Here is a 12,149-nt window from a genome sequence, read left to right as displayed (position 1 = left end):
TGTGATCTGGAAACACCAGGTTCAGCTCTCTTCTGGGCACTGAAAGCTGGAAGAGAAATGATGTACCCATGTACCCTGTAGAAGTCTGGAAGATCCTCTCCCCACAAAGTTGGGTCATGCCAGCAGTGCCGAACATGGGTCCCCATAAGTCACAATTGTCTGTTCCTATGCTTGGCCCAGGCCAAACTCTAACACCTCTTCCTCGGTTTTAAAACCTTTGTTACACTAACCCCAATGAAAGTTTTTCTTGTGGGGAATTTTCTCATATTTAACGAACTCAGACTTTTACATATAAGATTTTCCACATTTAATTCATGCAAAGGGCTTTTTTCCTTTGTGAAATCTCTGATGTGCTGTAAGGCATCACATATGGCTGAAAGCTTTAACACACTCACCACATACATAGGGTTTTTCTCCTGTGGATTTGTAGATGAGTTTTGAGATTTCCTTTATGAATGAAGCTTTTGCCACATTCACTACATATATGGGGTTTATCGCCCGTATGAGTTCGGTGATGAACAGTGAGAGAAGTCTTCTGGATAAAGCCTTTGCCACATTCACCACATACATGGAGTTTCTCTCCAGTATGAATTCGTTGATGAACAGTGAGAGCAGTCTCCTTGATAAAGGCTTTGCCACATTCACCACATACATGGGGTTTTTCTCCAGTATGAGTTCGCTGATGAACAGTGAGAACATCCTTCCTGAGAAAGGCTTTTCCACAATGACCACATACATGGGGTTTCTCTCCAGTATGAGTTCGCTGATGAACAGTGAGAACATCCTTCCTGAGAAAGGCTTTTCCACAATGACCACATACATGGGGTTTCTCTCCAGTATGAGTTCGCTGATGAACAGTGAGAGCATCCTTCCTGAGAAAGGCTTTTCCACATTGACCACATACATGGGATTTCTCTCCAGTATGAGTTCGCTGATGAACAGTAAGCTTACTCTTCCGGATAAAAGTTTTTTCGCATTCACGACATACATGGGGTTTCTCTCCAGTATGAGTTTGTTGATGAGCAGTGAGATCACTCTTCCTGGTGAAGCCTTTCCCACATTCACTGCATACACAGGACATTCCTGCCACATGAGGTTCCTGATGTCCCTTAAGGTATGAATACACTGTGAAAACTTTTTCCACAGTGCAATGATTTCCTAGCTTTTGTCCTCCATGACTTCTTTGATAATGTGCATTGAGTTTGAACGGTTTCTTGAATTTTTGCCCACATTGACTGCATTCATAGTTATTATCTAATATACCAATAATCTGCTGCTCATAGAGCACAGAGTCCTCGATGAAGGTTATCCCACATTTATCGCCTGTGTGTGGTTTCTCAATTTCATCAGATTCCTGATGCTGACTGCATTGTGACTTTATGAGCCTGGGGGGTTCACACTCAGGGAATTTCATTTCAGTACAAAACTGCTCTTGTTCACTGTGGAGAAAAGTTTTCTCATCTTCACTGAGCACAACTGACTTGTGTATTTTGTTCCTTCTGTTCTGATTTGATTCCAGAATGATTAAATCTAATTTTACGATTTTTTCATGTAAGCCAAACATCTCATAATTTTCCATTGGAAGAAAATTGTTTTTGTGCTGAAAAACAATACTTTCCAATGTATTGCATTTATAGCACCATTCCGTTCTGTCCATGCATCTTTCACATTGCAAGTGATCAAGCAAATGATCTTCTTTCTGGATTTCAATGAAAACCAGGTTGCGATAGTTCTCCAACATCACATTCTGATATAGGGTCTTCTGAGCAGGGTTCAGGAGCTGCCATTCCTCCCAGGTGAACTTTACAGCCACATCATTGAATGTCAGTGATTCCTGAGCCTTGGTCATTTTCTTTGGTCCTTAGGGCACTGCAGGCAACTGGGATGTTCTGTTTGTCTTATCTGGATCAGCTCTAATGATGCTCACAAATTTCAATCTCTAATGAGGACATCCCAAAAGTAATAATACCAGGCACTTCTTTCTCCTTCTTCTAAACTGCTGGTGATGCACCATCTGCAGGCCTTAGGAACTCATGGATGCTCACAGGATCCTTCTCACTCAGAGGAAATGGTCAAGATTATGAGATCTTGCTATCCAGAAATACCTACTCCATTTCTAATCTTAAACATCCTAAGTTGTTTCATAAAAATTAAAATGTCCAATTTTAGTGCTAAGAATAACAAATAGTTGAACTGGCCAAATTTGAGAGAAGACCAAAAGAGACTAATATTACAAATGTACAAGACGGAAAAATGAATAATATGCTTACTGTTGGACGTCACTAGGAACTTTTGAGGATTTCCAATAAGAAAAACGTTTAAAGTTCTCCAATCCTGCTGCAACATAAAAATTATTATCTTGCAATTCATTCGAGTTTTCCAAAAGATGCCCATTCATTGTAAATAATCTGTAAATAAAGATTTATTTAATGTTATTTCTTTATAAAATACGGACTATAAATATTAAGACTAGTAATATTTAGAGTTCTTTTAAATTATAAAATACTGACAACAAACAGCCCTAGTAGAACACCAGTTAAGCACTCAACTTCTAGCTGAAAGTTCAGTTCCTCAGGGGGAAAATGTGGTGGTCTGTAGCTATAAAAATTAAACCCAAATGACAAACATACAAACCCACTGCCATTAAGCCAATTCCAACACTTAGTGACCCTGTAGCGCGCGTGCACGCACACACGTAGGAGATTCCCAATGCTACAATCTTTATGGAAGGAGCCCTGGTGGTAAATGATTAGAATGCACCGCTGCTCACCAAAGGGTCCACAGTCAGGTCAGCAGTTGGAACCCAAAGGCTATGCTGCAAAAGGAAGATGTGATTACTTGCTTCCAAAAAATTCATAACCTTGGAAAGCTCATGGGGAAATTATACTCTGTCCAACAGAATGGCTAAGAGTTGGAATCAACTCTTGACCTTTTGTAGAAATCATATACTCGTAAGTAAACATAATCTAAATGGACTCGTTAAAAACATAAGTGAGCCCCAGCATTCGGCTTTCCTTCCATTTTTAGACTTTTAAATATTAAAGCATAGTTTTGATTATGTACAAGTCCTCAGAGGCCCTCGAGAACATTTTAAACTCTTGGTTGGTGTTCAATTACAATTAACATTTAACAGCTAAAATTAACACAAATTGGTTTATATTGTAGTAACGACACTTGGAAAGCAAACCAGTATTTATTAGAAAATTATGTGCCTTTTATAAGCAACAAGAACTATTATAAGTCTACTTTTTATTCATTATTATTGGGAAACATTAACTTACTAGTTTGTTTATTCAATAAATAACTCAATTCATTTACTTCTGTACACATACTATGCTTATGGCAATGAAGTAGGTATTGAATTGGATAAAAATATCAGTAAAAAAAAAACCACTGCTTTCCCAAGGCAAGAAATAAACCAAAATCTACAAAGATAAATAAAACAAGAAAAGGCAAAATGCTGAGAGTCCCAAGAGGAGAAAGATTCCATTCAAATGCTGACTTCACAAAGGTTAAAGAATTCACCATAGGTTGTGAATGATGGGTTAAACACTGGACTGCTAACTGTAAGGTCACCAGTTCAAACCCACTAGCTACTCCATGGGAGACAGATTAAGTTATCTACTCTCAGTCCTTTACAGCTCTATATGGTTTCACTGTGAGTTCGGAATAGACTTGATCCAGCGGGTGAGTGGGGTTTGAAGGATTGGTGACTATTTTGTATAGCAGTGGAAACATTGGCCAGTCGGAATACGAAGGATTTGAATGTCCCTAAGGGTGAAATGGAAATTAGCAAGTATTTCTAAAGAGATCTGAGTTCCAGGGCAAGCATTTGAAGTTAATTACACCCGAGTTTACATTCTTATTGGAGAGTAAGAAGAGGCTTCCTTTCTGTAAATGTTTACAGTCTCAGAAACACACAGGAGCAATTCAACCCTGCCTTAAAGAATTGCTATGAATTAGAATTACTCTATGGCAGAGAGTGAGTAAGTGTGAGTGAGAAATCAGAATTAATGAATATTTCCCTGGAACATTAGAATGAGAGCCATATTTTAGGAATAGAAGAGGTGTTTGTGTATGGGATGGAACAAAGACAAAAGAGATTTGGAAAACTTTGGCAAGAGTTTGGTATAGTGTACTTAAGAACTGATTCAGGTGGCATTAAAAAGGGTAGAAGCTATAGAATTTATCCATTCCTATAGATCAAACTAAAAGCATGAATCAGGATCATCTGAAAGGTTTCTTAAAATGTAGATTGCTAGGTGTTACCCTCAAAGTCTCTGATTCAACAGATAATGGATAAGACTCAAATATTTCATTTCTATCAAGTTCTTAGCTTGTGCCTGGCTCATATTTGGAGAAATACTTCCCTTGGTCAGTCCTGAAGGAAATACAGAAGAAGAATGTCATTGCAGAACTGCACAGCCACTGTAGAGCTGAGCCCATGTGGGGATCGAGTGGCTGTGAAGAACACTTCTACCAGACAAGTAACTGAGCCCCCCATGATTTTCTTGGGTCAAAGAGTGCCTATGTTCAGTTGATTGACTTATGGCAACGAGGGCATGTGTTCCCAGAAGTGATCATAGATATGTACAAGCTTTGGAGTATTCATCAGGTGAGGAACTGCTGGAAATAGCGAGACTGACAAGTTACAATTTAAGAGAACTGCTATCCAGAACTATTGCTGCTGGGGCTGGACACAATGAGGCTCTGAAGACAAAAGTTGATTGGGAGATACCATTGATTACAGAAGTACTGGAACAGATGGACTAAAAATTTAACATAAACATCAAACATGTTGTGAAAGAAATAAAGGGAGAGATTGTCAATATAACACGTGAGCAGTAAATTGTAACAAGAACTGTATGGAAACACTGATTTGAAGCTAGAATAGTTGAAGCAAAAATTATGAAAATGAACACAAATACAAATTAGATTGAGAAACTCTTCTTGAAAGAAGCAGAAAAGAATAAAGAAATAAAATACAGAAGGGAGGGGAGGGAGTGGGGAATTGGGGAGCATTCAGTGGATACAAGGAAGGGGGAGAGAGCATTAGAGTTGATTCTGATTATGTACACACACCTCTTTTTAGAAGCAGTTTAACTATGGAAGTGTACCATATGTGAATATGATATCAAGGAAATGACTTTAACAAGAAAGAAAGAAACCAAACTCGACCATAGGTTGCCATGGGCGAAGGAGGAAGTGCTTTGCTTAGGGGGCATTGAGTTCATCTTAATGGTGGTGGAGCAATTTAGAGAGGGATAACAGCAATGCCTGGAAAGCACAAAGAATACTGAATTATACATGTAGAAGTTGTGGAATTAATTACTATTTTCTTGTATATATTTTGTCAACATGGGTGGAAAAATTACATGAATAACAATGAGTATAGGAGGAAAAAGAAAATGTTCTAAAATTGATTGTGAGGAAAATTTACAAGTCTTCTTGTTGTGGTTGAACTATTGAATTATATTATATGTGAAGGAAGTCCCAATAAAACTGTTTATTTAAAAAAAATTGAATACATAGAGGAAAAGTTATTTATATTTATCTCAGAAGATATAAATACTAAATAAAACAACCATGTGTAAAGTTGTTTAGTAAACTGGAAAATCATTCCACAAATGTCAATTGTTAAATACTTTTTAAAGCACCTTAACATTTGGGTATAACAGTAAACAGAGTTAAATTTCTATAGCTTTCTTTTAAATCCTCTTATTTTACAAATAATGAAAAAAACAATTTTGTTGTGTTCTCAAAATAATGATACATGGTGAAGGGAGACAGCAGATGGTGTAAAATATGAAAATTTAAAAATCAAGGGTTCATGAGAGTGAGAGGGTAATGGAGGGAGGGGGAAAAGAGGAGCTGATACCAAGGGCTAAATAGAAAATGTTCTGAAAATGATGAGGGCAAAATATGTGCAAATGTGTTTGGTACAATTGATGTATGGATTGTTATAAGAGCTGTAAGAGCCCCTAATAAAATGATGTATTAACAAAATTTTTAAAATAAATAATTATACAGCCTGCCTAAAGATATTTCAAAACCTTTAACAAAAATTTTTGGTAAGAAAATGTATGTAACTTTTAAAAGACATACTTTATTTTCAAGTGAGGTTTCAAAATCTTTATATATGAAAGGCGGGCCTTGGGCACAGTTGTACAAAGTTCCTAACAGTTTATAGGTCCCAATGAACAGATCAACTGGCTTTTCCCTATTAAGGAATTTAAAATAGAGATTTAATCCCAAACTTAATAAACCTAATACATAATAGGGAAGATGTGACAAGTTCACAAAGTACAAAATCAGAGTTGAATAAGATAGTTACCTTAAGAAAGTATACCCTACAAAATTAAGAAAATGCCTTAGTTGATAGCCAAACACCTTAAAGGAATGAGTTGCTGAGCCTAGGAGATCAGGAACATAATCTCAGCATACATCAATGACAACTGGCATAATACAGTTCACAGAGATAATGTTCTACATCCTAATTTGGTACGCAGTGCCTAGGGTATTAAAAGCTTTGTGAGGATCCATCTAAGGTGTAACTATTAGTCTTTGCCTAACCAGAGCCAAGAGTAGTGCAGGAAACAAAGATGTGAGGAAACAATTAGAACAATGAAGAAAGAGCAGGGCTACTGATCAGAAATCGAGTGATCAAACCCCCCAAACTGTGGCCCTTAGTCCCCTCAGGTCTGCAAATGGGTGGCTCGATTTCAGCCCAAAACAAAATAGACATGTATTAAAAGAACAATAACACTAATGAAGCATGCACACCTTAGAAAACCCAACTATTGAGAAAAGTATTAAGAAAGAAAACTTGAAAGAGAAAATACAGGAAGAAAATGGGTAGTCATGGTATATTGAGGGAATTGCAATAAATGATATAAAACAAAATAGATATGAATGAGTTGCTGAATGTAAAACTACTGGTCTTCACTGTAAACTTCAGCCAATCACAATTTTAAAACAATTTTAATCAAGTAAAACAGAAATGTTTTCCTAAAACTCAAAAAGTGGGGCAAAAAATTAACAGGCTTCCTGATCTTGACAACCATCAAGCCTGGAACTGAAATCACCCCAGTGGCTCAACTTTCAGCCAAACAAGAAGCCAACCTGGACGGTATGCATGAACAACAGATAGACGCCAACCCCACAAAACAGCCAACCCCAACAGGTCAAAACAGCAGCACTTACCCAAAGATGAACTTGAGAAGACAGGATTTATGGTCACGGGAGAACTAGGCAGAAACGAGAAGAGTGCAGCTACTTGGTGAGGACTGCAATTGGTCAATGTCTCACATCAAAATGAGTATGCCTTGTTGAATGGAAAACTAATTTTCTCTATAAACTGTCACTCAAATCACACCAAAAAATTTATTTTAAAGTCAAAGAATTTAGACCCTAAGACTAGTCTTTAGCTCTCTTCTCTAGAACTATCTTAAGTGTGTCCTTTAAATATCATCTATTACATAGATATATTCCTACTTTATTTCTCTTCCTGGAGCTCCAAATTCATAAACCCAACTTGGCATATCACCATTCAGACAATTTATAGACATATCAAGCCAGACGTGTCCAAAAATAAATTTTTCATTCCCCCAAAACATCTCTCCTCTACTTTGTCCATATCAGAAAATGGCACTATCAAATCACTCTTATCCTAACGGCTAGGAGTGATCCTTAACTTCTCTCCTGCTTTATTTCATTTTTTCTTCCATACAGCAAATTCTACCACATAAGCCACTGAAATATGACTACTTTGAAATGAGCCATTCTGACCTCCCAACACATATACATACCCCATTATCCAAGTCATAATAATTCCTTGTTCAAACTTTCCAATGGTTTCCCCTCACACTCAAAATATAATTCCTTCTTATGGTTCTAAGGTCCACTCTCCTTAGTAAACTCCTATCACCTGGCTCTTCTTTAAACATTTAAACAGAGATACTTCCCATCTCAGAACCCTTGGGACCATGATTCATACTGTGTGACATGTTCTGTCCCAAATCACTGCATGCTTTTCTTCTTTCTGTCATTCAGGCATACTCTTCAATGCCTCCTTCTTGGAGAAGGTTTTCCTGACAAGCTTTTCAAAAATATCCCCATTCTTACCTATCTCAGGTCTTCATTCTCAACTCCCTATTATATTCTATTTCTCTTTGCAGGACCCATCATTACCTTGCAGTTTACTACTGATAGCCTCCTTACTTACTGCATGTTTAATGCGCTAGGATACCTGCTCTATGGGGACAAGAGCAATGCCTGTTATGTTCACCCTAGTATTTTTATAAGAACACAGAAGATTTTCAGCAACTGTGTTTTGAATGGCTAAATAAAGAGATGTTAATTACAACATGAAACTTCAAAAATCGCTTTTGTTTATGGGTTAGGCAGCCCAAGATATGCATGGCATGCATCATATATTTTATGCACGCAAAGACTAGGTAACTTACTGAATTTAGCAAGATGAACGGCTCGTGCTGGTGCTGGCTCAAGGTACCATCAATTTAATCATGATTATGCCATCAACTAAGGAGGCAAATCTGCTGTCATGGTAACAGTTTACTCTGCCTCTCTCAGACCATTTTCTGACTTCAAATGAGCACCATTCTCCTTCATAATCCAGTTATTTAAAACAGGCAAAAGTTTTCACTGCGACCCATCCAAAGTATGACTGTCACCTAAATTATGGGTATTAAGGCTGGAAGCAGCCATGAAGGTTTATAAAGAAGAGCTGTAATTCCAATACAAAGTAGTCTTCTTGATGCTGGATATCACAAGAAAACTAAGTGTGGTGAGTTCTTTAGTTCCTGCCTTTAGCGAGGAAAATACCAAGCTCTATAATAACTTCTCACACAGACTCATGCCACGTTTTTATATTTCCCCATAGCTTGTGTGTGTGTTTGTACGTGTGTGTGTAATCCATATATATTGAAGTTCAAAAGTGTCCAGCAAAACAACCAATTTTAATGGTATCAAAAGCCTTGTGGTGTAGTGGGTTAAGTGCTGAGCTGCTAAACACTACAGAAAGATGAGATTGGCTTCTCCCATAAAGAATTAGTCTTAGAAACCATGAAGGGATTTTATATTCTTCCCTAAAGGCTGTTATGAGTCAGAATCAACTCAACTGCAGGGGTTATGAATAATTGCCTACGTTTCTAACTCTCACAAGGAGAATGTGTGGCTGCAACATTAACTTTGTCTAAGAAATTATAAATACAAATGACTTCACAAATGGATGTTGACTATTAGCTATAGATTCCACTCAAAGAGATCTTAGACATTGCTACTTCTTTAATCTGACATGGACCTAGTATATCAAACTTTAAAGTTTGGGGTTTTTTCTATCATATTATTTGGGGCCCTTACAGCTCTTATAACAAACCATGCATCAATTTTATCAAGCCCACTTGTACATATGTGGCCATCATCATTTTCAAAAAATTTTCTTCCTACGTGAGCCATCAGTATCAGCAACTCTTTCCATCCCACCCTCATAAACCTTTGATAAATTATATTATAATTATAATTTTCATATCTACTGTCTCCTTTCACCCACCTTTCTGTTATTCAGGATTTGTATTTTTAAGTAACACTTTATTTACAAACTCTATCCGTAAAGAAGAGCTTCATGGTTACAAATTGGGCTGTGGTCTGAAAGACCACCAGTTAAAAACTACCAGCCATTCCTTGGGAGAAAGACCGGGCTTTCCACTCTCATAAATAAGTAGTCTCAGAAACTCACAGGGACAGTTCTACCCTGCTCAATAGGGTTTCTGTGAGCTGGCACTTACTTGATGGTAATGAGTAGTATTTCTCTTTAAAGCTTAATCATAAAGAGAATTTAAGTTCCAAGTGGGGAAAATAAATATCTATTGATCTAATGTCCTATTTTCCTTCAAAATGTCCTATTTTCTTGTTTACTGCTCCTGTTTCAGGATATTCTCTTTTACTTTCATAATTATCATTCTATATGTGATACTACTGTTCCTGGCCTCTTTCAAAAATTTACACATTTGTCTACTACATACAATTGCCTCTACTTCTAACACAGTCAGACATCTGTGCTCCAATGTTCATCGTGGCACAGTTCACAATTGCAAGGAGTTGGAAACTCAAATTTCCATCAGCTGATGAGTGGATTAAAAAACTGTGGTACATACATACCATGGAGTACTATGCATCGCAAAAAACCATTGATGAATGTATGAAGCACATCGCTGCATGGGAAGAACTGGAGATCATGCTAAGTGAAGTAAACCAATCAAAAAAGGACAAGAACAACATGAGGTACTGATTTTAAGAAAATTCAAAAGGGGTATAGGGAAAAAGCTACTCTATACAAACATTCCTGGGGGTGAGGACCAGGTAGTATTGCAGGGGCTAGACCAAATCCAGGGATACATAGGGTAGCCAACTAAAAAGGGGTGGGGGAAACAACAAAAAAATTTAAAATAAATAGGTAGTGGGGGCACAGGGCACTGATCCACCCAAGGGGAGGGTATTTTTTATATCTCCACAGTGAAAGAAGAACCAGACTTCAGCCCAGTGATCCAAGATATGAATGCAACGTTCCAGCATGGAGTAGCGAATCACAGGAGAGGTATAAGGTGCTAGCCCCAATCCCAACTATGTGGACACCTGCCCCTCACACCAGAAGAATTTATTTCAGAGGACAGCACTGCATCTGCAACTCTGGGAGAGGGACATGTCTGATCAGAGAACAGGGGAGCAAATGAAGGGGGAGGAAGAGAGAGTGGAGCACATCCTGGCCCACCAAGCCTTGAGGATGATATTCCCACTGAGAGCAGCCAATCCACAGAGAAGGCCATGTGGCTGGCCCCACTATGAAACAGAGCATCACTCACTGATCCATAGCCCTACAGGGGACAATACTGGAGACACAGTGTGGGAATTTTGCCGGATCTGATCCCACTACACTGAGGCGAAACACTAAAGACATGGAACACAACAGCAAGGGGAACAAAGCAACAAAGTACCCAGTGAATACCAAAAATAGACTTTGGGACCAAGGTTTGGTTCCTGAATAAATTCAACTGGAAAACACTCCTAAAGGCCAACAAACAGTCCTTGAACTAACTACAAGCTTTTCTTTCTTGTTGTTCTGTATTGTTTTGTTGTCATGGCTTGTTGTTGTTGTTTTGTCTTTTGCTGTCTTGTTTTTGTTCATGTTATTATCTCCGCAGGTCTGTCTAAATAAGATAGGCTGGATGAACAATCTGGAGGTGAAAACAATGGGACTGACAGTTCCGGGAGGTCATGGGAAAGGGGGAGGTGGGGGAAAGGAAGTGATGTTAACAAACCCAGGGACAAGGGATGAACAAATGATCCAAATCGGTGGTGAGGGGCGTGTAGGAGGCCTGGCAAGGCATGATCAAGGGTAATGTAACAAAGAGGAATAACTGAAACCCAAATGAAGGCTGAGCATGAGAGTGGGTCAAGAGGAAAGTAAAAGGAAATAGAGGAAAGAACTAGGAGGCAAAGGCACTTATAGAGGTCTAAAAAAAGGCATGCACATATGTAAATATATTTATGTATGGGGATGGGGAAATAGATCTATGTGCATATATTTATAGGTTTAGTATTAAAGTAGAAGATGAACATTAGGCCTCCACTCAAGTACTCCCTCAATGCAAGAATACGTTATTCTATTAAAGTGGCATTCCATGATGCTCACCTTGCTGACACAATCGCTGAAGACAAAGTGGGTGCATAGGCAAATATGGTGAAGAAAGCTGATGGTGCTGGCTATAAAAAGATATAATGTCTGGGGTCTTAAGGCTTGAAGGTAAACAAGCGGCCATCTAGCTCAGTAGCAACAAAGCCCACATGGAATAAGCACACTAGCCTGTGTGATTACAAGGTACCTAAAGGATCAGCCATCAAAGAACAAAAAAAAAAATCATATCATTGTGTGCTGACCTCCCTGACACAATCACTGAAGAAAATGGGTGCATAAGCAAACGGGGATAATAAAGTTGATGGTACCCGGCCATCAAAAGATATAGTGTCTGGGGTCTTAAAGGCTTTTTGCTGGGGGAGCCCCTGACCATGCTCTGCAGTCCCATTTGGCTGAGAAAACATCCTCTCACCTGCCATAGTGCCTCACACAGCCT

The 12,149-nt window shown here is 38.4% G+C and overlaps 1 protein-coding gene across 1 annotated transcript in view; it reads right to left on the bottom strand.

Annotated features, from left to right (window-relative positions):
* Window positions 1–12,149, bottom strand: part of DCDC2C (doublecortin domain containing 2C) — a 111,980-nt gene that overhangs the window by 39,397 nt on the left and 60,434 nt on the right. Inside the window, exon 5 of the mRNA XM_075557177.1 lies at window positions 2,271–2,408. Coding sequence (XP_075413292.1) covers window positions 2,271–2,408 — 138 coding nt within the window. The remainder of the gene's footprint in view (window positions 1–2,270; window positions 2,409–12,149) is intronic.

Source organism: Tenrec ecaudatus, chromosome 8 (genome assembly GCF_050624435.1).
Source record: "Tenrec ecaudatus isolate mTenEca1 chromosome 8, mTenEca1.hap1, whole genome shotgun sequence".
NCBI classification, from domain to species: domain Eukaryota; kingdom Metazoa; phylum Chordata; class Mammalia; order Afrosoricida; family Tenrecidae; genus Tenrec; species Tenrec ecaudatus.
Note: the sequence above shows the minus strand (reverse complement) of the source record. Positions and strands in the feature narration are given on the sequence as shown.